At 49.3% G+C, this 26,842-nt stretch overlaps 1 protein-coding gene across 2 annotated transcripts in view; it reads right to left on the bottom strand.

The window, feature by feature from the left end:
• Positions 1 to 2,742: 2,742 nt before the first annotated feature.
• Positions 2,743 to 26,842, bottom strand: part of PTPRM (protein tyrosine phosphatase receptor type M) — a 720,054-nt gene continuing 695,954 nt past the window's right edge. For both annotated transcript variants that reach the window (XM_057698229.1, XM_057698230.1), the window contains 7 exons: positions 25,352 to 25,501; positions 24,469 to 24,642; positions 23,311 to 23,442; positions 19,843 to 19,968; positions 17,905 to 18,068; positions 11,658 to 11,793; positions 2,743 to 3,571 (listed from right to left, as the gene is read on the bottom strand). In XM_057698229.1, coding sequence (XP_057554212.1) covers positions 3,518 to 3,571; positions 11,658 to 11,793; positions 17,905 to 18,068; positions 19,843 to 19,968; positions 23,311 to 23,442; positions 24,469 to 24,642; positions 25,352 to 25,501 — 936 coding nt within the window. In that variant the 3' untranslated portion in view covers positions 2,743 to 3,517. The remainder of the gene's footprint in view (positions 3,572 to 11,657; positions 11,794 to 17,904; positions 18,069 to 19,842; positions 19,969 to 23,310; positions 23,443 to 24,468; positions 24,643 to 25,351; positions 25,502 to 26,842) is intronic.

The raw sequence follows: 26,842 nt of genomic DNA, 5'->3' as shown, positions 1-26,842 counted from the left end.
AGTGACTAGAGGTAACGTCAGCAAAAGAAGCTGATAGGAAAAAAATACAGCAGGACAGAAAGGACAGCATGTGAGAAGAGTGACCTTGACACACAGGCTTAGCATCCAGGGATAAGACTTACTGTGTCCAGCTGACCAGCCCACAGAAGGAAAGGTGCCAGCTGGGATGGGGGTCCGAGGTGGGCTGGCAGGTGGAAGCCAGCCTCCAGGTGGCCTCGAGGAGTCTCACAGCCTGGGATGTGTGCCCTGGCGTACCCTCTCCCACACGGAATAGGCCTGACTTTTGTAACCAACAGCACACTGTGGAAGTGGCAGGGCGTGACTTCCAAGGCCAGGTCATAAAAGACCTCTGCCTTGCTTCCTGGGTCACTGGGAGAAGCTGCGTCATGCTGCAAGGACACCCGGGCAGCTTGTGAAGGGGCCCACACAGAGGGGACGGAGGCCTCCCGCCAGCAACCAGCCCCGACTTGCCAGGTATGTGTGGGCCACCTTGGAAGCAAATCCCCTGCCCCCTCAAGCTCTCAGATGACCACAGCCCTGACCCAACATTTGGACAGTCTTTGCACGAGTGACCTTACAGCCACAACCATCCAGCAAAGCCACTCCTGAATTTCTGACCCGTGGAAACTGCATGAGATAACTGGTGCTTATTAGTGTTTTTAGCATTTGAATTTGGGGGCAATTGTTATTCAATAGTACATAACGAATGCTGATTTTGGTACCAAGAACTGGGATGTCTTAGCAAGACCTAAACATATAGGCATAGGTTTGGGTCCAGACGGTGAGCAGCTGGTGGGCAGCTCATGATGGGTGCCAGTCACTGCAGGGTCACCTGGTCAGCTTGGGGCAGCAGCTGGGCATTCTGAGAGCGTCACGCACAGGATGACCCCTGGGGCTCACCTACCTGGAAATACAGAGAAAGGAATTCTGGGAAATGCAGTTCAGTGAGGCCAAGTTGACACATTACAGACACCACAGCACCTGGACCGAGTGCTGTGACCAGGTTGTCCTTGAGCAGGACCATGTCAGGAAGCCAGGGGACAGGACATCTGGCTTTCACAGCCGTCACAGGACCCCACAGTGAGGAGAACCCCGGGTACCGAGAGAAGACAGAAGGGACACAGCCGAGAGGCCGGCCTCTTTTGTTTGCAAAGGGTAGAGACTTCTGGGTCTGGAAAGTGATGGGAGTCTTGACCCTGCAGCAAGGCCTCATGGGAGATGAGAAACCACCACCAAACGTCCCTGCTCTTCTGTCACTGTTTCTGCTAAGAGCTGAAACCAAGTGAAAGGAAGGTAAAAATCTGCGAGATTCAAAAGTCTGGAGGAAACCACTGCTCGCATGTGAGATGGGGTTTGATCACGTAGGGATGGACCAGGACACGGGCTGCATCCTCACACTCACCATCTCAGGCCCTGCTGAACCAGCTCTCCCTTCACCCGAGGAGTGAAGACCACCGTGACTTCGTCCAAGGGGCCCGAGGGCACCACTTCCGTCATGGCCCAGCCTGCACACGAGGGTGCGGCTTGCCACGGGCATCTCGCCCCATTCCTGTATCCCAGAGAGGTAGACAGCGAGCACTTTTTATCTTTTAGGAGCTTGTCCAAGAGAGTGGGGTGGGGATGCTGAGAGGCCACTGTCCATGGGGACCTGGGCAGTGAGGCGCTTCATCCAGACTCACTCTCTGCCTCCAGCTCTTCCCAGCACGTATGGAGCTCCTTCCCCTTTGTGGGGTCTGTGGATCGTGTGCTGAGTGCAGCAGAGCAGGACAGGCCTCAGACGCAGGGTCAACCTTGGTCCCCTTGATGGACAACCTTTGATCTCGTCGTTCTTAGTTGCTGAGATCCCCAGAGCAGGCAGGAAGCCCCCCGCCTTCCAGAGTGGCGACACGCCATGTCCTGTCTCTGCAGGAGGGGAACTTACTATCCCAAGTGTTGTAACCCGGGTGCGGTGCTGGGGCCACTCCCCCTGTCTCCCCCAGGCCCTGGAGGCCCCTGGCACTGACCAGCCCAGGTGACTTTGGACAACTTATTTCATCTTTTGTAACCAAGGCTCTCCAGCCGTCCGATGGCTCCATAGTGTACCCGATCACACCGTCGGGGGAGGTTCTGCCGCCACTCGGGAAAGCACCTGCACAGTTTCCGGTGTAGAATGGGCATTTGCTAAGAGTCCATCCCCACCGTCTGCTGGTCACCACTTCACACAGCCTAGAAGTCAGTTTAAACTCAGTGTGCGTCCTCAGCCCGGCTTCCTTCTCCCTCACAGGCCAGGAGAGCCCTCGGGCTGCGGTCCTTCCCTCCTGCAGGAAACGTCTTGTCCAGCCTGGCGTCCTGCTCAAATGCACCCTGATCCTGGGACCCTCTGCGGAGTCTTCTCTCAGCAAGTTTCCGGTTTGAGTGAGGCCTGGAGAGGACAGACCTGACCCCCAGGCTACTGAGGTCAAACAGAGAAAGTCAGATGCTGCTCCTGCTCAGAGTCACCGCCCCAGTGTTGGGCCAGAGCTCCCTGTGCTGACCCGCCCACCAGGTCACAGTTCACGGCTGCGGACTCCAGGGCTCGTGCACCAGGGGAGGCCCCCCAGAAGGGCCTCGATTTCTCACTGACCAAAGTTCTCTCCAAAGTCCCGACTCTACCTGCTCCGGGCCAGCAGACCCGGGCACCATCTCTGCCAAAGGCCCGGGGTGACTGGAGCTGCACACACTGGGGTGTCAGGACACTAGGCAGACACCACACTGGTCACGGGTCTTTATTTATTGAGTTGAGTATTCACACAAGGTAGCATCATACAGTAAGTCATTTCCAGGGCTGGATAAAAATGATTGTCACTCATTGTGCTTCACAAAAATTTCTTTTAATGAATAAATAATTTGATGAAATCAAAAATATTTACAATATAAACACACGGAAAAGCTTCGGATCTGTGAATCTGACGTTGATCTCCGCCTTTGTGAACCAAATGCCTCCCAAGCTTTTCCCTTGGAAACAATACAAATCTGATAGAAACAACAGCTCATACAACATCTCTTTGTTCATTATATGTTTATCTGTTAGTCTTGGAACGCTACATATATTATGCGACATGTTAAAATACAAATATTAACTAAAATAATATATTATAATGCCAGGTAGCATTCTCCACAGAACAAAAATGTACACTCAGTTGTAACAATAACCAAGGTTCACGGGCCACAAAATAATACCCCAAAGGTACAAATTCCTTCGTAAGAATATAATTGTGCTCTTGAATCTACCAGCTGTCCGCGCCGCGCTATGGAGCCCGGTGTCTAGGAGGACAGGGTTGGACCACTGGGTGCTGTGGGTAGGTTTCTGTCAGGCAGCAGCACTACTGGGAATCGGGCAGTGCAAGCAGTTTTATAAACACTTTGTTGGGCTCTTAAAAAGAGCCAAATAGGCAAAGCAAAATAAGCATATTGAGAAGTCTTCATCTCATCGCACGAACACCACGGCACGTCCTGGCTTTGCAGGGAGAAAGGTTTGTGTGCAGGGCTGTGTACGCCGTCAGCCAGCATTCAAGTATTCTAGGGCTACCTCGTAGCAGAACTTGTACTGATCCTGGAACACATAAGGGACAAAAGGTCAGTGCGGCCACAGTGGGATGCTGCTTTTCTGAAAGCAATGATGCCACATTAGGGTTTTAACTGGACGCAATCACACTGAGAAGGGTGTGAACCAGAAACGGACCAGGAAGCCACGGTCCTGAACCGCACACATATTCGCTGTTTGTAGGTGTTCCCCACAAGGCTGATGAAAGAGGTATTTTGGTATCTATGCTCATTAGAATCCCTGGAAAGTTCTAGACAACTGCAACTCTTATCTCTGTTTGTCCACACGTATATGTTTACTTGTTACATCAACATCCCAAGTACAAACTATGGGAAAGCCAAGAGGTGGAAGGAAAGATACCGAGGGCTGGGGAAAAGCCAGTCTCTTCATGATTTGCTCAGTAAATGAACGTGGCTTCACTCCTGGCCCAGCTTTACCTCTGATTGTCAGTCGGCAGGATTTCCTCCGTTTTATGAGAGTTTATTAAGTACCTCTTAAGTACCAAGCGCCTTGACCTAGTCCCCGGCTCTGAGAAGTCCATAGTCCAACGAGGAGGATGAGACAGGGACCCAGTGGCACCCACAAGGCAGAACTGAGCAGGGCCCATGAATGGTCCCCAATGTGGGTGCAGTGGAGGAGGCAGCAGAGCTTCTTAGGAAAGATGAGCAGGGGGCGGCAGGTAAAAGGGGAGCTGGAGGAGGAGCACGTGAGCTGGGGGAGGTGGTTATTATGTGCCTTGGTTTGCCCAGGATAGTTCCAGTTGGTTCCTGTTGTCTTGGCGTCATCATTAGTTGAAGCCTATTTCACTCTCAAAAGTGTCCCGGTTTGAATGATAAAGTACGTGGTCCTCCTAGCAGGCATCCCAGGTGGAGGTGACACGACAAGGAAAGGCACAGAGCAGGGACGTTTGATGCCCTCTGGGAGCCACATACCAGTTCTTAACTGGGCAGTGAACTCATTTCTCCTGAACACAGAATTCTCAGATCCTGGACCACGGCCTGAGCAAGGCCCCTGTGAGGTCCTGGCCCAGGTGGGGTCTCAGGTGGGAAGCAAGGGCCTTTTGCACCTGTGTTTATGCTGTGACCTGATGGATGCTTGCCTGAGTGTGGCCTCTGAACCGAGCAGAGGGACACCGGGGGTTGAGGATGCCTCCATCTGCCCCAAGGCAGCAGCCCAGTTACTCAGAGACTAGTGGGCCCTCCTCCCCCATCAGCCAGAGAGAAGCTTTCACCAGCCTTGAGGTCAGGACCACTGCCTCACACCCAACATGATGGCCACAAGCAAGGAACTGATCTCTTACTTTTGGGTTTGCCAAATTAATCAAAAATAAACTTCCTTTTTTTTGATATGGACCTAGTCACTGCAATTTTCTTTCTTCACCTACATTTTGTTCTCTACATGCCCTGCTAGGCCAACCTATTTATCTGAAGACAAGGGCCACGGTCTCTCCCTCCATGGATAACACACCATCCTTAGCACAGAGCCTGACACACAGCTGGGGGTCAAATGTTGGTCACATATGTAAATGGTGACAAAACATGGATTTAGCAGCATTTGATTCAACCCAATAAACATTTAAGGCGAGAGACTGGGGACCTCAAGATACAGCCTCAGCCCTCAGGACTGTACAATCTAGAGGTGAAGACAAAGTAAGCAGCTCGTTCAATACACCTAAGGTGCCACGAGACTGAACATCACTGCAGTTAACACCCGCCAGGATGGCTAAAATACAAAAGACTGACAACACCAAGTGCTGGTGAGGGTGTGGAGAAAGGAACCCTCCGCACTGCTGGTGGGGATGTGAAATGGCACAGCCCCTTTGGACGACCAGCAGGGGGTCCCTCTGAAGGGTCACCTATGACCCAGCGATTCCACTCATAGGCACACACCCGAGGGAACTGAAAATGTGACCCTAAAACTTTCTGAGTCGCATTCCAGGATTTATTATTTCAGGATTTGATATTTCTATTTTTAGAATATTTTAAAAGAAATCAACGGAATTTCAGGATTCTTACACTGTCAGCTCACCAGCTGACACGCTATGGAACGCTCCAATCATTTCTGTGTTTCTTTGGTGAATCACACAGACAATTCATTTTCATTTTTTCATGGAAACCTAAGAGATCAATCCCTTCTTACAGAAGCATGACTTTGTACAAACCTAACTGTGCAATTAGTTTCAGTGCCAACTATAAACCATCCTCTTAACACAGAAAAATGCACTTAGAGGGCCATGTGGCTGGCAGCCTCAGGTCACAGTGCAGGCGAGGAAACCAGGAAGGGGTTTTGGGTTCACACTGAGGGGGCTGCTGGCGGGGTGGCGGCGGGGCGGAGGGCAGTCCCTAAAGGTGCCTGGTCCTAGGCATGACTACGGTTTTCAAAATGAATTCTCTCTCTCATCTTATCCGTCCTAAACAAGCTGCCAGCCCCCACAGACTCTGTGATGACTGGTTTCTGAACCAGATGACTGGTTCCCCTGCCCAAAGTACGGGGAACGAGCAGAAAGGCCATGAATTGCTGCGTCCCCTCCCCCAAGCACCTCGAGAAATGCCTGAACTCTTCCCACGTTGCAAACTGATTACACTTGATCACCAGGTACAGGCCCGTCTTCGGTGGTTTCCTCTCTTGGCTTCCTTGCTTTTGAGCTGTATAATTAAGCCCCACGAGCTAGCTCTGTGTTTCAGGGGAGAAAGAACATTTATGCCTTAGTCCCAGGATCTCTTGATTTGGGTGACATTAGCGGGTGATGTGAGCATCTTTCTGTTGGACGGTAACCAGGGCAACCAGCTCCTCCTCTCTAAGACCCCTGACCCTGCCTTCACGTCAGACCACCTCTTGGTCCCACAAAAGGGGAGAAAGTGAAGTTTGAAAGGGCACCCAAACTGAGGTCACACTTCTTCAAAGGTCCCCGCTCTCGGTGGGGGTGGGGGTGGCACGAGGCCACGGCGCCCGCGGGTAGCTACAGGCAGCTGCCCGGATGGGCCAGACGGTGCCTTTGTCAGCACGGCAGCCCATGTCTGCCGAACAGGGCCCTACAGTCTGTCGCTTCAAACACCCCACGTTGCCTAAGAAGATTCAAAGAGAAGAGTCTGCACAGCTCACCTGGGGCAAAGCTTCCCTCCCGCACGCACCTGCTTTGTGACACGAACACCCGCTTCCGTTTCAGCTGGATCCCCACTGACAAATCCTTCAGCCTGGAAAAAACCCTTCTGACCGACGTGCCTGCCACGAGCGGGGCTGGTCCCTTTGTGCCAATAATCCTGGGTGGGACCGTTTGGTTCAATGTTCCCAGTGGGTCACACTGGGTGACCAACCATTGTGGCTACAAGACCCCCGGGGAGGCAGCTGCGTGTCTCTGACGACGACAGCTGGGTCACTATCCTCGTTATAGCTTTGGAAGAGTGTGAAGCACTTCCTCCCTCAAAGGCCACGCACAGTCCATGCAGCTGGTTCCCTCTCCTGACCCGTCAGCCTGCAACCAGCACCCTCCCGGGTCCCAGGGAGCAGCTCAGGGTGACGCGGGCCCAGGTACAGAGAAGAAAGGTCCGCTCACCCAGCGAGTGTTAACCGGGCCCTCCTTGGGGCAGGAGCTCAGCGGGGGCTGGTGGCGGGGGGGAGGGCGGCCCCGCCTCCGGGAGATCAGAAATTCTGGGGTTGGGGGGGGCGCAGGGCACCCGCAGAGAGTCCTCAGGAGCAGGGAGTGTGGCTGCAGGGCTGTGAGCCTGGCGGGGGGCGGGTACAGGACCAGGCCCGGGCAGTGTGTGTGGGGGGTGGTGGGGCGGGAACGCCACCAGTGTCCCAGAGACACTGCCACACGGCCGGTGGGGGGCACGGCTCAGGGACCTGAGTGAGCCTCTCGGACTTCCCACCGGAGGCCTCTACCCTCTGCTCCAACACACAGGCCCGCCCGCACCTGCCCATACAGCTCCCCCCCCCACCCCGCCTTTCACACAGCCTGTCAATTTCCCGCGATTTCTCAGGTGGAGCCTTAGGGGGCAGCTAGACAAGTAAGTGAGCCGAGTCAGCGTGCTGTCCGCCTGGGGGGGGGTGAGGGTAAGGGCCTCTGTAGGAGCGCCGGGGCAGCAGGTTATGTCAGTGCAGGGACCCGGTCTGGGTGGCCAGCGCTTGGTCACGGGAGGTCCTGGCAGAGGCCTGGGTGGAAGCAGCAGGGACGGAGGCTGGGAGGTGGGCTCGGCCCCGCGCTCCAGCCCACGTGGCAGGACAGGGAACCGTGTTCTTGCCCTGCAGCACATCACACGGGCTCCGTGTGCCCAGATCTTCTGGCGTGCGGCCTGGGCACCTGTGTTTGTGAAGAGCCCTGGGTGAGCGCACGTGCCGACGGCCTCGGGCCTTTCTAGACCAGCTACTAACAAGCTCCTTAACCTCAGCGGCACGTTAGGATCACCTGGGGCCCTGGAACCACCGCTGCTGAAGCCAGGCCCACATAACTGGATCAGAGTCTCTGGGGTAGGCCCAGGGGTCAGAATTTTTCAAAGCTGCCACTAAAGAAAAGTCAACTTCACAGACAGAGACTAGAACTGTGGTTGCCAGAGGGAGGGACAAGAGGGGTGCTGCTGGCTAGAGGGTACCAGTTTTCAGTTACAAGAGCAGTAAGTCCCGCGGCTCTAACATACAGCACGGTGACGAGGGTTAATGATGTGGAATTGTACCTTTGAACGTCGCTGACAATAGATGGTAAGGGTTCTGGCCACACACAGAGGCCGCGGTGTTAACTCTGTGAGGCCGCAGATGTGCTGATTACCGTGAGCTCGGTAACCACTCTACAAGGCATATGTATATCAAATCAGCACGGTGGCCAAAGCTCCCACCAACTCCTAGGGGATAGTATGTTTCTCTAGACAAGATCTGTCCCCTAAAGGCTGTTCCTGTTAAAACGGAGCCCTGGAAACTTCAAAAGCCAAGTGCAGAAGCAGAGGCAAGAGAGGACTGTTAGCTGAAGCAGCTGGTTTCCCAGCAACTGTGCTAGATTCAAAGGGGCTCAGAGTAGGGGACCCCATCCTCGTCTGACCAGGTCAGTAGCACCAACCTCAGGCTGTACCATCTCCACCTGCCTCCCAGGACCCAGGCCTTTGAAGGAGGTTGGAGGCTGGCTGAAGCGGTGAATAACTGAGAAGCTGGCCTGAAAGAGGGGTCAGGAAACAAATCCAGCAGCCCTGCTGCACGAAAACATCTAGATTTTGCTTCCTGGCAATCCACTGGCTTTTCCCTGGAGCCCCCACGCCTGAACATTTGAAGAAATAAATCCACAGGGCCTTCTGGCTCTCCCTGAAGAGGGCCACACTTCAAAACAGATGGGGGGGGGGTGCGGTTTCTAACTCAGAAGCAATTTGGAAAAATAACCAGAGCCGCAAGGGAAGATGGAGACGGGCACACTGATACCCTTGGGACGTTTGTCTGGCCCTGCTGGGAGGGCGTGGCAGCCAATGTTTGTGTCTGAATGGAAGGGGCCCCCAATGAGCAGACCCAGTGTGGCCTGGCCGGGGCTCCCCATGGCCATCCGCCTGCCCCCCGTGGCCAGCATGGGGGTGACGGGATGCTCTCCAGGGTGTCCTGGCTCTCGCTTCATTCTGTGAAGAGGCAGCTAGGAGGTACCTTTTCAGCTGCTGGTACAACATTTTGTGCTTAGGAGAAACTCACATCTTTGGACGGCCTTTTATGCCCAATAAAATTGTACCAGATTTTATCTCCCTGACCTGAATTAATTAATTCTCTCAGCCAACACACACATGTACAAGTACCAAACTAAACAGAAATTGCACGTACAGGCAAAAACAAACAAGCCAACGACAAGAGCCCTGATTCGACTCAAGAAGCTTCAAACCCACTGAAAAGAGCACCGTGACATTTTTTCTCTGGTCACCAGAGAGTATCTATTATCCTGCCAGCAGGCACTGTGACAAATTTACCAGACATTTTTCTCAGGAAATTGGAGGACTTTCCTACATTTCTTAGCCGCTGGGCTGACCCTAAAACTGGTGCTGACCCTCAGGGTTTCGGGCATCCAAGGGTCCTCTTTATCAGAACTGCACAAGACTACAGAGATGCCCAGGTTATCACAGGAAAGTGGGCTGGGATCAGAAGCTTCCTTCATGTAAAATCACCCCTGTCCTGTAGGGTGGATTTGGGAAAAGCTACGTTGTTCCTGCCCATAAAAACTGGTGACTGACGGAAGCTGTAGCTAGAGCCACTGGGGGAAAGGTCTGGAAAGGTCTGTTTCTAATGATCTGCTTAATTCAGGCTGCAGTGAGAGGGAAATAACACTTTTTTAAAAATCAAGGTCAGCTTTGCTCAAGTACTAACTAAAGTTTGGAAGTAACACACCCGTCCCTGAATCAGGGCGTTCATTATCGAATGATGTCACAGTCAGAACATTTTCATTCATGCATGATTCCCTCCTCTGCCAATCTGCTTATCTGTCCTAAACTCGGGCCACCTCTAACTGCCTGACTGGCCTTTTCTCAACTGCCCTCAGCCCAGAAGATGGAGAATTCCGTCATGGGATTTAAATTTTTTTTTGGTGGGGGGAGGTGGTCCTGGGGAGCGAGAGAGTTCTCTGATTAGTGAAGTCCGACCATGGAACGAGAGGGTCAGACTCCTGGCCCATCTGAGTGACATCTGGGCCGTGGGAAAGGCACTCAGAGCGGTGGGCACATATTAAGCGCCGTGTGCATACATGCTGCTGCTCCCGCGGCCCCCTCACCCAGCGCTTGTTTTCACCTGCCTCAGGTGGGCTGCTGGCCACACCGTGCCCCAAAGACACCTCTACTCTCAGGAACCAGGTCTTTCTCACCTGGGCAGCTTCCAGATCACTCTCACACATATTATCACGTGGGATGACGTCAATAAACCATCACCTCTAGTTTACACAAGTCAGGCTCAGGAAAGTTGAGTGACGTGCCAAGGTGACTTCAGTGGCCAAGTTAATTTGTCTGAGATACTTCACTCAAATAAGCAGAGCTGAGACTAGAGGGCGGGTTTGTCGGGCGTCCCCAGGGCAGGGCAGGGAGCAGACGTGTGAGGAGGGCAGGATTGTTTTTTTCACAGAAACCCACATGATGATTGCTGATGGTTTTCAGAGTCTGCACCTGGCCAAGGAGGTGCCCGTTTATCAGATTCCCTGGGCAGCACGGTGCTCCTGGGAACTAGAACAGCTCACCAAGCACGCGGCACGTCTGTGGGGGAAGCAGATGGCCCTGGAGGGTGGCTTGTGCAGAGTAGGGCCTGGATGTGGCTATCATGGGTGGGTACCAGGGCTGCTTCCTCAACCTTAGCTTGAATCTCAACTCCCTCTTTAGTCCCTTTATTATATTTACAATTTTACCCTCTGCTGCAGTGCTGTGCACCCAGGATGCAGGCTCTCTAAGCTCATCGGCGACCCAGTCTCTTCCTCCCCCTCCTCCGCCCCAGGCCACGCTCCCCGCCCGGGGATCAGTCCTACAGTTTCCTTTAGATCCTTCCTCCACTAACGGAGAAGTACAAAAATCTCATGGAAAAGCTTCCTCCTTGAAGCTATTCTCCTATTCTTGAGTCACAGTGGTTGGCATTTCAATAGCTCCACACAAAAAAAGAGATTTCATGAAATACTCTAAGAAAATAATTCCACATCGCCCTTTGTTTCCACACCGCTTTCATCCCTTCCTCAGATACGGCCGCCGTAATTAAGTGCAATCGCCTGGGTGTCAAACTCCAGTTCCCAGCTTTGATAAATATTAGGTGATTAAGCTATTTATAAAATATATAATTTGAAAATCTGGCATTTCACGCGCTATGATTATTCTCCGTGAAAACGAAGTGCTTAGCCACGTGGAAGGCGCTGCCGAGACCAGCAATTAATCAGGATGTTCGCGTGTGAGTTTCAGTCTATTTCCACGTGTCAAACGCGTGGGGCCGAGTCTCCTTGCGAAAAGGCGGACGCAGGGAGAACGAGGGAGAACTTGCACAGGTGAGGCGACGGCACTACGCGCACACAGCTCTCCCCCGCCCACCCCCCGAGGGTCAGCCTGACTGAGGGGCCGGGCGTCTCACGCTCACAGGGAAAGGCCCTCCACCCCCCGCAGAACGGACGGGGTCCTACCAGCAGGTCCACCATGTTGGGCTTGTTGTTCCTCAGCGTCTTCACGGCGTGGAAGACGTCCACTGTCCTCTGGTGCCGGAGCATCTCACAGACGATGCTGATGGCACAGAAGGTCCCGCTGCGGCCTCCCCCATTCCTGTGGGGAGAGGAGGAGAGGCAAGCAGTGGGCCTGGGTCACTCGCACACTGCACAGCGCGCACCAGCTGTTCGCACCACTGCCTAAGCCCGCCCAGCTGGGACGCTCCACCTGCGCCCATCCCTCCACCTGCTGCAAAGGGGGCCCACGGGTCACCAGACTGGAGGTGATGGGAAACCGGCACATTCTGCTCTCCCAGCTTCCTCTCCACCCTGAGGATGTAACCTCATATGGCAACATATCAGTCTTTATGGAAAGGGGCCGCTGAGAAAAATCCTCCATAAACAAACCCCTCGTGTAGCATCTGCAGGAACACTGTGATGGGTGTCGGTTACGCTCAAAGATGCCTTTGGCCTTAAACCATCCGCTAGCATTTCATGACTTATCTCTGAGACATAAGGGCTCTTTTAAAATAAAACTTATCTTGGATTAATTTTAGATGTATAGAATCACTGCAAAAATAGCACGGAGAGCTCACTGCATGCCCCGCTTCCCCGGACGTGAAGGTCTCACATAACCGTAGCAGATAGTCGAAACCAGGAAACTAATGCTGGTATAACACGATTAACTAAACTACAGACCTCAGTCAAATGTCACTGGTTTTTCCACGACTGTCCTTTGTCTGGTCCAGGATCCAGTCTAAGACCCACCTCGCATTTAGGTGTCACATTTCCTTCGTCTCCTCCATGTGACGGGTCCTCCGTCTTCCCTTGTTTTTCTTGACCTTGACACTTTCGAAGAGGACTGGTCAGTTACTTTGTAGAATGTGAAATATACAATAAGATGTAGAAAGTAGCCATGGTCTCCACGGTTTCTCATCACTGGAAATGAGGTTATGCACTTCGGTGAGAAAACCGCAGAAGGGCTGTCTCCTCCTTCGAAGGTTCATGGTGTTGAACTGTCTTATTGCTTGTGATGCTGACCTTGGTCTCTTATTAAGATGGTGGGTGTCAAGCAGATTTTTTCACTGTGTAGTTATGATGCTTCTCTTTGTAGTTACTACCTATCTTGGGAAAGATACTTTGGGATTATGCAAATGTCTTGTTTCTCCCGAAAGTTTCACCGGCTGATTTTAGCGTCCACGGGTGGATCCTGTCTGCAACAATGGTCATGGTGACATCTGCCAGTTCCCTCTCTCCTTCTACATTCTAAAGAGAGCGCCTTCTCTCAGCCACCATTTGAAAATTTATTTGCTTATTTATTTCTATCTCATCATTTGTTTAAGTCACTTTAGACTTATACACATTAATTTCACTTCTATGAGCTAAAATAGTATCCATGTTTATTTTGTTGCTGAAATTGTTCTGGCTTTGGTCATCAGGAGTTCCTTTAGGCTGGTTCCTCCATCCCTTTTCAAGCACTTCCTTACTTTCTAGAACCACAAGATGTTCTAGGCTCATCCTGTATCTTCTTCCCTGCACTAGCTCTGGAATCAATCCCTTTTCCAAGGAGATAAAAGATCTTTTTTTTTTTTAATAAACACAATATCATTATTATTATTACACCTAAAATAAACACTACAGTTTAATAGAATCAAATTTCTAATCACTGTCCAAATTTCCCAGATTGTTTCAGACATTTTCTTACAGTTGAATTTTTCAAACCCTCATCCAAGCAAAGTTCACACACTGCGTTTGGTTGACATGTCTTACAAGTTTATTTTAATCCATAGCTTCCTCCTTGCTCTTTTTTTTCTCGTCAATTTATTTATTGAGGAAATCGGGTCTTTTACCCTGCAGGGAGCCCCACATTCTGGGTTGTTCTCACTCACTGCATCTCTGAGAATCACTTAACACACCAATCTCTAATCCTATACTTCCTGTTAATTGGGAATTAGCTCCACATCTTAATAAGAATTCTGGAATTTTTTTTTTTTTTTTGGACAAGGATGCCTTATAAATGAAGTTTCATTGGGAAGCAGGCACAAGATATCAATTTATTCCTTGTTTTGTGATTTTAAGATTGATCACTGTGTTCCAATACCAGCTTTATCATTCCATGTTTAAGTTTCAAATCAATTTTTTAAAAATAAAGTATAACATACCTAAAAGGAAATCCACAAATGGTAAGTACAGATCTCGGTTAACTTTTACAAATGCATATGCCATGTAACCACCATTCAGTTCAAGATACAGACCACAATCAGCCCCCTGGACCCCCCTCCCCCCAATATTCCTTCCTCATCAACGCCATCAATACCCCGAGATAATCTCTGTTCTCACGTCTAGCATCATACATTTCTTTTGTCTGTTTTTGAATTTTGTATACACTGAATCATACAGCACACACAGTTTTGAGTCTGACTTATTTCACTTGACATCTGTGTGAGAATCACCCCTGTTGTATCAGTAGTTTGTTCTCGTACATTTCTGAGAATGATTCCATTGAACAGATATTCTATTGCATAATTATACTACTGTATGATTTCTTTATCTAGGAGCTGACAAATGCTTGGGCTGTTTGCAGTTTCCCATATTATGAGTACACATGCTATAAGCACATTTCCTATTGCATATATGACTCATTTCTGTAGTCAGAGACCTCGGAGTGGAAGAGCTCAGAGGATACATTTATAGTTAGCCTTAGTAGATACTGTTAACTGGCTCCAAAATGGTTGTACATGTTTACTTCCTACCAGCAGTGTTTGGGAGTCCAGTTACTTCACAGCTTCCCAACACTTAGAATCATTTATTTATTGTTTAAATTTTAGCAATTCGGTGAGCATTCAGGGGCATCTGATTTTAACATATTTTAATGTGTAATTTCCTGAAAATGAATGATGCCTTTTCTATTCTTATTGGCTATTTGGATGCTCTTTTTTTTAAATTTTAAAAAATTTTTTACAGTAAACTGCATATATTTAGAGTGTACAATTTGGTATCCCAATCTCCCAGTTTATTCCCCCCCAACCCTCCCCGCTTTCCCCACCTGGTGTCCATATGTTTGTTCTCTACATCTGTGTCTCTATTTCTGCCTTGCAAACCGGTTGATTTGTACCATTTTTCTATAGTCCACATATATGTGTTAATATACAATATTTCTTTTTCTCTTTCTGACTCACTTCACTCTGTATGACTGTCTCTAGGCCCATCCATGTCTCTAAAAATGTCCCAGTTTCATTGCTTTTTACAGCTGAGTGATATTCCATTGTACGTATGTACCACATCTTCTTTATCCATTCATCTGTTGATAGACATTTAGGTTGTTTCCATGTCCTGGCTATTGTAAATAGTGCTCCAATTCTTGTCAAGTGTTTTATTGGATTGTCTATCCTTTTCCTATCGACTTGCAGAGTTCTTAGGCATTCTGGCTACGAATCCTTCATCAGATGCGTGTATCACAAAACTTTTTGTCCTGTCTTGTGTTTTCAGTCTCAGTGGTGTCTTTAGATGAACAGGAGTGCTTAGCTTTAACGAAATCCAATTGCCAATGTTTTCCTTTATGGCTACTGTTGTGTGTCCTCTGTAACACACCTCTGGTTACTTGGTGGTTGTGAAGATTATCTCTAGAAGCTCCGTCATTTTCCTTTTCACATGTTGGTCTACAGTTCACTTGGAGATGCTTTCTGTGTGCAGCGTGAGAAGGGAGACCACTGCCCTGCAGTAGGTGTGCCGTTGTGGGACCTTGTTGTGAATCAGGGCTCCGTTCCTGGACTTTCTCTTCTGCTTTTAGTCTATTTTCTCTCTTTGCATTGACACCTGACTGCTTTTTGCCCATCAGCTTTTCACCTAACGCTTTCAGCTGCTGTTGACGACCGCTGTCTACATCCACTACTTCGATCAAGGGTTGACAAATGGTGATATCCTAATTCTGTGCATTCCGTCTGGTTTTACAGCTGGAAGACAAGTATAAAGGAGGGGAATTCCCTGTTTGCTTACTGTTAGCCATAATGCGGCTCAAGGAACCATCGGATTCACAGCCCTGGAGGGCGTCCCAGGCAGGGACGCTCTGCCCACAGCCAGTAGGTGGCGCTGCGCTATGCTGTATACAAAGATTTCTCCTTAGAGATGGAAAGCAGTTTGCCTTTGGGGGTCAAAGCGTCCTTTCCTGGCCTGAACTGGAGGATACCAATTTAATCTAACTTTGTTCCCACAACTAAAAAAGCCTTAGATTAAGATGTTTAAATCTCAGCGACGATCAGCATCCTCACCAGGCCTGGGTCTCATGCCAACCGTGATGCTGAGAGGAAGAGGCAGCCCACGGGAACAGCAGGGACTTCAGGAGGGGAGGGTGGTTCCCAGAGAAAAGTCCAGGCTCTCTCACCAGAAGAAAGGGGACAGGGGCTGGGCCGGCAGGAGGGCAGAAGGAGCAGGTGCCCACCACATCCACTGGAGTTACAGAACAGCCCTCTGTCTTAGCTATCACATGGGGTGGTGAGAAAATTTTTCAGTCGGGGGTCGCAGCTCTGCCTTGGAGAGTGTCTATGTGGTTGTCTGCAAGGTGCACTGATTGAAGGGGTCTTTGTGTCTTCCCATCAGGCCTGTCCTGTGCCTCAGCTCCCACCACTGGGACGTGGCCCTTTGGGTCACAGCTTTGGCCCTCATTAGGAAGCCACCAGGAAGCATCATGTTCCTAGTTCCAGAGGCTGGCGGACTCCAGACGCCGAAACTGCAAACTATTTTAGGTATCTCCAAAAAAACCTAACAGATCAAATACAAACTCTAACCAAAGCGCCAATTTTCCTTGCTGGGCTTCTATCAACTCACACAGGTGACCCTCTGATCGTATTCTGATCAGAAGTTATATCTGGGCATAGAGAAATAAAAAAGGGGATGTGAGCTGTTAATCGATCCTTTTGGCCATTTTCTTGGTGGAGATATTTTTAATGAACTGGGTCCCTGAGACGGAAGGGAAGGTGGTCGGGGAGAGGGCACCTCTGATGGAGGGCAGGTGTGAGTCGGTTCATGACTGTTTCCCAGGGGACACTGCCATGTTTGGTGTCGAGAGAAAGGCAGATTCTGGGTTCCCAGGGAGGCTCCCAGACCTGGGGGGCAGGGTGGGGGGCAGTATCACATGAGATATGGCACAGAGTGGAGAGTAACCCAGCCCTTAGCGTCACTTCTTTCAACCAGGGTCCGTCTGCCTGGAGTAGAGCTTTATCTTCCCTTCAATTTGGGACAGATCTCACTGTGTGCTTCTAATGACACTCCACCGAAAAGAGGCATAAGCTTATACTTTCAGTTTCCACAAATTTTCTACCTGTCTCCCCTAACTGTGGGGCTTTCTACTCACTGGTTCCATTAAGCCAACTCCAGCTGGCTTATTAGCTACTATCATCACCCACGAGAAAACGCAGGTGAAAGTGCTTTGAAGAGCACGGAGCCTCGAGCCCGTGGCTCTCAACCTGGAGGCCCTCTGAAATAATCTGGGTCCTCCCATCCCCAGAGATTTTGATTTAATTGGTTTTGCTGTGGCCTGGGCATCGTTTTTTATTTTTAAAGCTGCCCAAATGTTCAGCCAAGGTTGGGAACGATTATTCTGTGGCCAAGTTCTCCCATTTTAGCACCTGCTAAAAGTGCTGGCCAGGAGACCAGCTTGGAGACACTGGCTGTAACCAAATCTTCCCAATATATACATATCCCCAGGCAAACAAAACAAAACAAAAACAAACTCTCTTAAGAACCACAAAGAAGAAGGAGACAGTTCCTTTGAAACCTATAACATGAAATCCAGCAGAATTACCAACTCCTGAGCTGGGAAACCAGCTTTGCCCCGTCAGGGAGGGTGCCCTGATTGTGGCATTTGCTGACGTCCGTGATGTAAATACCTCCATCAGCAAATGACTTCAAGTCACCAACAGTTTAACAACCAGCTCAGAAAATTCCCAGAGCTTAACAACGGGCGCTTAAGAGCTGGTAGGAGCTCACCGAACCCACCCAGGTATTTTTTTGAGGGAGGGGCTGGCTCCCAATTACAAGGTCAGGGCTGATTTTATAGCAGTGACACCCCATCCAAAAGCAAAATATGCATGATCTTGTTTTCTCCAAAGCAAACCTAACACTTAACGACCAGACTGATGAGCTTTCACCCGGACCTGCTTATTTCTTCTCCGTTTACAATGAAACGAGAGGCAGGGAAGCAGGGCGTCCGCCCGCGGATCTGAGCACTTACAGGCAGTGCACGACTGTGCGGCCTTCCCCGCCGTTGTACTCCTCCTGCCACTTGTCCACCTGGCGGATGAGCTTCAAAAAGGAGCGCTTGGACACCGGTGTGTCCCTGTACGTGGGCCAGCCCAGAAACTGGAACTGCTGCACCATCCGGTACCCGTCCTGGGGCTGCAGAGAGTCAGGCGACAAGCGGGGAGCGGAGAGAAAACAGGCATTATTCCCGAGGCTGAACTCCAGCGGGCTGATCCCACCTACTCATCCCAGCAGGGCACGAGGGAAGGAGGGGCCTGCCGGTAAGTAACGAAGGCACCATCTACTGGTCCGAAGAGTTATGAATTTGAATCTCGAGCTGTTACAAAAAACTAGGTGTTTCCAATGACAGGCCAGACACATTAAAGTGAAGCAGAATGCTCACAGTTTTGCAAAAGCCGAGTGAAAAATAGCACACAACCTGAGCACTGACCACATTGAGATGCAAGTGGTAAAAAGGCTGGACTTTAATTACAGGTAAAGGATAAATTATGATCTGGTGATGTCTGTGAGCTCGGGGAGATACAGATCATACCCTGTTTCCTAGCAGTGGAATATCGTTCTGCTTCTTGGTGTGACGTTTGCTAAGATATCAATAGTTAATCTTCCATCATAATTAAATGGAATTGCAGGATTCAGGAAATAACCTGGCCCTGGCTAAATCTCTTGGGGTAAATCCTCCGGGGCGGCTGGCAGCACCTGACACAGGGGATCACTCTCTTCTTCCCCTCCTGGCTGGGCCCCCTTCCTCCCAGACCTCCTGCTGACAGAGCCCCAGGCTCAGTCCTCGGGTCCCTTTCTCTTCTTTCTCTCACTTGACGGTTTCATCCAGTCTCACGGGTTTATATATTCTAGTAAGTCCTCAACGTGTGTCTCCAGCTCAGACCTCTCTTCTGAATTGCACCCTCACAGACGCGAAGGCCTACCTGATATTCCCACGTCGGCGTCTACTAGTCATCTGGAACCCAGTACGTTCCTCCCTGAACTGACCCTCTGTCCGTGCCTGCCCCCACCCCTAACAATCCTGTTATCCGCACAGCCTTTCCTACCCCAGTTAATGTCTGTTTCATCTAGTTCTCAGGACCAAAATCCCGAGAGCCGCCCAACCCCCTGGGATCCAAACTAGCCGCCGATCCAATGGGCTCTGCCGCCGTCACAGAGCGTCAGGGTCTCTGCACCTCCCACTGCTGCCACTCCACGCGCCTCGTCCCTTCTTACCCGGGTTATTGTAATAGTCTCCTGACCGGCTCTCTTACTGTTTGTCTCAACACAAGCCAGAGCGCACCTTTTAAAAGGCAGGTTATAGCTCGTGGCTCCTCTCAAAACGTGAACGGCCCCTTCTTTCCTTCAGAGTGAAAGCCCCAGTCCTGGCAGCGGCCCGCACGGCCCTGCGTGATCTCTGCCCCCTTGCCCCTCCAAGCTCAGAGCCAGCAGCTACTCCCACCCTCGCTTCCTGGGCTGCAGCCACATCACCCTCCTTACTGTTCCGGGAACTCACTGGACAAGGCCCCACCTCAGGGCCTTTGCACGGACCATCATTCCTGTCTGCAAAGCTGCCTGCGTGAGAGCACGTGACCGCCCCCTCACTCCGGTCGGGCCTTCACTCACAGGGCACATCTGCTCTCCCTCCGGTCCAGGCCCTGGCACCTTCTGCCTCCTCACTTTTTTTTTTACCTACAGCACCCACCACTTGCTAACAAATGTAGTAGGATATCAGTGGTAACCATCCTCTCCTGTCCTTCTTCTCCCTTTAGAACCTAAGCTCTGTAAGGTCAGGAGCTCTGTTCTGTTCACAGACTCCTAGAAGGGCCTCCGAGCTCCCCAGACAGTGACGGACACAGACACTCTATGTATTCAATGAATGAGAAAATAATGAAACCACAACACCAGCCACGTTGCCGGCGGATCTTACTCGGGCTGCGTTGTAAATTCGGAATATCCTGCTGATGATGTCTTCTTCCAGGTCAGCAGAAACAAATTCCACCTGGATGGGGCCATGTCTGTGGACTCCGTTCTCTGGCCAGTACTGTGGACACAACTGAGTTCAAAACACAGAGACGCGAGGTTAATGATAAGAACACATTTACACCCACAGTCTGGATGAGGTCAGTACTGGCATCAGGACCAAACACACTTGATTCACTTCACTTTCTTTCCTCTCTCTTTTCCTTCCAGCAAGTCGACTTGAGGACTATCTTGTTGGCTGAGCCCTTAAATCCACCTGTCCGTCCAGTGCTTTTTTCTCCATTTTCTCTGAAAGCATCTTTAAGCCACGAGGAATTCTGCTTCCCAAGAAGGTCACATGGGTGCTTTGAACACAGCCACTGTAAGATCCCTTTTGCTGCTGAAAGGAACTCTTCTCAGGCCCTGGGGAGATGCCACGAGCTGCCACTATAAGACCTAAGACACTTGAGATGAACACATAACCTGTTAATGCCCAAATCTCCCTCCTCCTGTCTGGGCTTGCCTTGTAGTTTGTAATCACTTTTAAGAACAGGGCTATTTTGTGACAAGATACTGATAACAGTGTTGGGTTGCATTTTCATGCTCTGGTCCAAACCCTCCCAGCTCACATCTAAGAAACCTTGTGTAATAAGAGTAACCGCTTTGCTGTTTGACCCAGAAGTGGCTTTAATTAAAAACCCAATTTCCTAGAGTCTCAAACTCCAGGTATTGGTGATACCGAGAAACTAGGACTTTTGCATAAATGTGACGCATGTGACGTGAGTGTGGAGGCGGGGGTGCTCGGCAGGGTGGCTGATGACGGAGGGGCTTTTGTTTACTGCTGCCTCACAGAAACACTGAACTTGGAGACAGGTAAGAAAACCTCTGATCTGTTCTCACAAACGTTTTCAAAACCCTGAGACCCTACTTGAGGCATTTAAAGTCTGAAATGAAACCTCTTTGGGGACTTGGTATGCAGTGATGTTTTGGGGGGCAGCGTTTAACTTTTTTCTTTCTGATTTACCTGAGGGACAAATGGTTGGGGGGAGGGGCAAGAGGGAACTACATTATTTTACAATCTGTTTCTTCTGGGCCAAGAGCAGGTGAAAAACACATCTCATTTTAAGCAGGATGATGTACCACGAAGGGGGAAACTACTGCTTGAAATTCCTTCTTCTGATGACTTTTATTTTCCAAAGGATCTGAAATCTCATCGTCAAAGGTTACAAGGGTTGATTTATATCCAAGATTGTAAGATAGTTTTCAGTGGGTCACCCGAAGCCTGAAGCCGTCTCCCTCCCTCTTTCATAAAAGTTAAAGGTTTGGATTTCATGATGAAGAATGAAAGTAAGATAACTAAGGGTCCTTTTTACATTAGCTAAGCCTATAGTATTTTAGAAATAACATTTATTTATTTAAAAATAATGCTTCCATGAAATTCTTCCTTCCTCACCAGTGCTTCCTGGTGACAAGTTATAAAACTGCCTTGTCAAACGATAGCCTGCTGAAGTTTATTTTCTTTTTGATATCCAAGAGTACCCACTGTTAAAATTAATAGGCATGTGATGAGAAGCCGAGCTGGGAATAAAAGCTCTAACACGCACATCTGAACTGTTCTGCCCATTTTCTCCTGACTGAGCCAGTTTTGCTTTCTGTTCCCTCTCTCAGTTCAGGTCCTGATCTAAAGCTTGTCACTTACAGTAAAGAAATAGGAACGGCCCGGGCGGTGCTTGGCTCCCGGCACACGGCATTCGGCATTCTGTATTCTGCCCAAGGAAACCATGTGGAAAATGGCTTAAATAGTGCATAACACATCCAGGACCTATAAATACTTAAAGTAGTTGAGTGCTATTCTTGTGCAATTGCAAAGACTTTTGGTTCAAATGCTGCGTTTAGTGTTCTCTAAAAGGCCGAATCCCAGGAGCATCTTTTCTCTGACTCTCAACGGCGGCTCTGTCTGCCGAATGGAATTGGGGCCTCTGTCTCTCCTGTCGCTCAGCCAAGGCTCAGTGTGAATCCAGACAGTTCAGGGTTAGAATGCAGCTTTAGAATTCACACACTGTTGTTCAAAAAGAACATGTGAAAACCACTGTCTGGTTTACTAAAATGGAAAAAAGCAACATACTGCATTTCAGGATTCACATTAGGGGAAAAACAATGATTCTGAAGAGGGAAAGGTCGCTTGTTGTCTATCTATGACTAAGAACTCTTGAATAAGTGAAATTTAACCTATGGCATCGTGAGTTAGAAAATCAGGATCGTTGGGCCAATTTCCGGTTGTGTATCTGAAGTCCCGCAGCTCTGGTGTCTGCTTGCCTTTACAAATGGTTACAATCTATCCTTCGGAGAAGATCACTGGGAAGACTCCTAAAATATTTAAGCTTCTTAAGTAAAAAGGACTAGATGAAGACAAGGATTATCATTATTATTTCATTAACTAGCTCGCAGGCTAGAGCCTTATTAACAAGATAATGTAGTTCCTCAAACGTAATTAAAAACAGTACAGAACTGAAGGTCCATGGGATTCATGCCAGATTGATGACAATAAAATGGGTTTTAGGAAGGAAAAACCTTGTCCAGTTTGGATGCTGCAATACTTCAGACTCCTTTTTTTTTTTTTTTTAAGAATTTGTCTCTTTTAGATAGAAAATTAATTCAGTTCTAGAACAAGTTTATTCTTACAACACGCCAAGTTCAGACTTCTCACAAGGCCCTCTGTCACAGCAGGTCAGCCCATGGCTAGAAGAGCCAGGCCCTAAGGCAATAAATCCAGCTCCCAGGGCCCCTGTGCTCACGCTGGCCTGACAAGTCCCCTTAAGAAAATGTTTCTCGCCCCGTTACTAATACTGACTCATCACCACCCAATTCTCTGTCTTCTCTGTTTAAGAAGAGCTACGAAAAAGGCCCATTTATCATTCTGAGTTTTTCTTATCTTCGAGTCCCAGTTTTATTTCTTTTTAATATCTTTACCAAGGAGTGGACAATAGTAATGGCCGTGCCTTAGAATGACTTGTCAGCCTGCACTGTTGGCCTCCGTGACGACGGCCACCTGCAGGCTCCAGGTGGGCCATGCCAGGAGGTGCGCAGATGCTCCCGACGGGATCTGGGACTGTGTCAGAGGCCCTGGTTTGCTTGCTCTGCGACCTTCAGGCCCTGGTTCACCTCTGACTCTGCCTGTGCCCTTGCATCTCTCTCTGATCAGCATTTCCATCCCTCGTGAGCAGCCCAGTTTCTGACCCTGTCTTGCCCTGTTTTCTGCCCCCACGCCTAATTCCGTCTGGGTTTTTTAACACAGATGTTTCAGCATCTCTGGTTCTCTGTCCTGGCCCAGCGTTTATGACCTGCCACCGGGGGACTGCACTTCTCCATGTGCAAACAAAGCAAACAGATTTGGCCCTGGGCACGGGCTCTGACGGCTGTAACTCCCGAGGCTCACCTGGGCCGGATCCACGTCGTTCAGCATGACCACAGACGTGCAGTGGTAATCCAGGACCAGCCTCCAGAAGTCTTTCACTGTGTTTGGCAAAGGATGCTGGGTGACTATAAAAGCCGAGGGCTGTTTATAGCTCTGCAAACACAAACAAGAAAGATCCAAATATGCCCAGGAAAATGTGACAGGAGGAAGCTAAGTTATTTTGGACACATGGGAGCTTGTGACATAAAACACTGAACATATTTAACAATTGCTGAATTCTATCACCACTGTCAATGCCAAAGCAGACCAAATATAGACTCATCTGCAGAGTAATAAAGATAAAATAATCTCACTTTGATACCGAGAAGACTTAATAAGTATCTCTCATGTATACACATATTTTTTGGTATTTCTGGTAGAAAGGCAATGTTGGCCCTATATGTAACTATTTTAATGTAGAAAATTAAACTTTAAAATAGGCTTAATTAAAATAGTTCCATTTTTCCTAAAATCTGTTCCCTTGTCATTTAAATGTGACAGTATTACTTATTCCTGCCATCAAAGGACACACATGCTTTTTACAGCTCTGCAGAGCTCCAACAAGCTTAAATACCTTTTTACTGATATCACACCAATAGAATTAAAATTTCCATATTAGCACTGAAAATACCCATTCACTTTTCCCATCAATTGAATAGCAAATGTTCATTCAGTTAGAAGTAAACAGACTGACAGGAAGTAATGAGTTGTGTACTATCTGGGCTGACAGGCGATTTTTCCCCCATGTTAATTACCGCCTAAATTAGGAGGAATAGGAACTAAAATAATTCTGCAAACCATATTATCCCACTTCGCTGCCTTTGTGACTTAATAGCTGTCTCCTGCTCTCTGGCCAGGAGGTTAAAAATTGAAGTGCTCAGAGAGCAACCGAGACATCCTTCATTTATCAGTCCTCCTGGACCGGGGGCGGGCTCGGAGAGACCAAGAATGTTGGTTCTGACACAGAAACAGATACGGAATCTGAGATGCACTTTGTTGAAAATACAGTTTATGTCTTTAAAAAAACAAGGGCAGAGAAGTCTTAGGAGAGAACCCAGGCGCTGCCCCTGGAGGACCATACCCTCCCACCCCCACCGCCGTGCCCTCCGCGTCCTTCCCCTGGGGTGAGGGGGAGCTCACGTCCATGAGGGCGGCGTTGATGTAGTTGCTGCTCTCGCCGTCGATGGTGATGAGGAAGGGCAGGCAGCGGTCGGGGGGCAGGATGTCCATGCAGCGGTTCTTCTCGTGGTTCCGGGGCAGGAGCGCAATGCTGCAGTCTTCCACCCGCAGGGTCGGCGTCACCATGTTCAGGGTCTAGGGGGCAGAGGACGCACACTCGGGAAGAGAGCCCACCTCCTGTCCAGGCCTCGGGAGACCCTCGTTTCTTGCAGCTGATGGGCCCCCCTCCTCCCCCAACCCCACTGACACAGTTAGATTTTTATTTCTCTTCACTCTCCTTGAGTTTTGTCCACAGAGAGGGTCCATCAGACATAAGGTCACGGTGGGTGTGCAGGATTACGTGCCACCGAGTCCGACAAGGGCAGGACACCTGGGCGCTTGGGAGTTAGAGGCTGGCAGAGGTTGGCCTAGAGTCAGGTACATTTAGACCCAACATGAATACGAGAAAGGGCATGAAGAGCTCTTGCCCGGGAAGCACCCTGAATGTACCTTGCTTGGTCCGCCTGCATCTGTGATATCCTGTGGGGTGGGGGCCTGGATCTGCTGGAGCACTAGGGGGGCCAGTGCTGAACCTGGGGATGCTGGCAATGCCTGCACACGATTTGGTTGTCAGAACCGTGTGGTGGAGGCCTCCTGGCATCCAGTGAGCAGGGGCCAGGAATGCTGCTCAACCCCCTACAGGACAGCCCCACGGCCATGCATGACCCAGCCCTCAATGTCAACGGTGCTGAGGTTGAGAAACCCTGTGCTGGCTCTAGGGCTCGGGAGTGGAGCCGATTCTGAGATGCTTCTTAAGGAGCGAGGTCACAGCTGCTCCTTAAGCCTGTCCTTTAGCACGACTTACCCGGAATTCCTCTTTAATCTGGCTCGAGTTTGTCTGTGGGTCCAGCTTGTTCATGTCATAATAGAGAGACCTGACTTGGGAAGCAGGCACCGAGGTGTCTCCACAAAGACAGGCTTCCAGGATGGCATCGTGGATGAACACATACTGCTCCTGGTGAAGCAGACGGGACGAGTCAGTACCAGAGAAACCAGGGTAACTAGAAAGAACTAGAGAAGGAGGGAAGGCAGCCCCACAAGGATGAGGTAACAGAACAACGGTCCACCCATCACAGATGACGCCTTCCCACCAGAGAGAAAGCAGGGCAGGGGGCCTGGACCAATCATGCTGTCTCCTACCCGGGACGGCAGGCACAGTGCTGACTGGCCATGTGTGGGGTACAGTACAGAGGGAGGCAGAGGTGAACAGGGGCTCAATGCAGAAGGCTTTAACAGATCGATGAAAACCACTCAGACGCTGGTAAATCCCAGAGCAAGCTGTCATGTGGGAGTGACTGGGGCTTCACTATCTCTGCAATTCTGATCCCACGAGTCTGGAACTCAGTATTTCAGATGAGAAAATAAATAGAATCTTATCTACGTACAATGAAAAGAGGAATCTGCTAACCAAATTAACAGTGCAAAGAAGGTCCAGGGGAACCTGACATCCCTATGAAAATAAACAGTTCTGAACACTTAGAGCCACTTACTTTGAAACATTAATTAATGCGATGGTTACGAAAGTCCTTATGTGTCCAGGGAGGAGCTCTTGTATGTATGTACAAGTCTGCAGTTTAAAAACCAACCCTAATTCTCAACTGGCCTTGGCTTTCCCCACAATTAATTAGTTTTACCATATTTATTATTGATCTCCAATTACATGAAATGCAAAAGGCCCATTACTTTTTACTTTAATTTCTATAAATAACTCAAATTCTTAATTCTGAAAAACAGCCAGTCCTATTACGCAACACCTCAGAAACGGATTGAGTGAGAAAAAGTGGATGTGGTGACGTTTGATCAACTGTGAAGGACATTCAAAATACATTGTGATCATTATTACCTTTAAAACAAAGACCCTTTGTTCTAAAGAAAGAACACCATGAAAGTAGCATTTACAGTTTCTGCTATTCTTCTCTGTTAGTTAAAAAGTGAAATTTAGGTTTCCCTGTGGCATTTGTAAACTTTAATGCACAATCTAAGTGTAAGGGAGTCTTACTTATTCTACTTCATGAATCATTTTCCAGGTGGTGGGTGTAATGCCTACTTACAAGGATCAAATAGTAGTAAAAATATGCATTTCCTAGGAGCAGGATGGAATACCTTATCTCAAAAACTTAAATTCCTGATACACCTTGGATTCTAACTTATAGAAGTCTAGTTGGTATAGAGTACTTCCAGGAAATGGGCGAATTCCCATGATGCCAGGCCAATGGACAGAATTTTTAAGGACAGCAGGAAGACAGTGAAATGCACAGAGATTACCCTTAAAAGCCACTTGGCAAATGCCTGGCTA

The sequence above is a fragment of the Hippopotamus amphibius genome, chromosome 11 (assembly GCF_030028045.1).
Source record: "Hippopotamus amphibius kiboko isolate mHipAmp2 chromosome 11, mHipAmp2.hap2, whole genome shotgun sequence".
In the NCBI taxonomy this organism is placed as follows: domain Eukaryota; kingdom Metazoa; phylum Chordata; class Mammalia; order Artiodactyla; family Hippopotamidae; genus Hippopotamus; species Hippopotamus amphibius.
The sequence above is the reverse complement of the archived record's forward strand: the minus strand, read 5'-3'. Positions and strand labels throughout refer to the sequence as shown.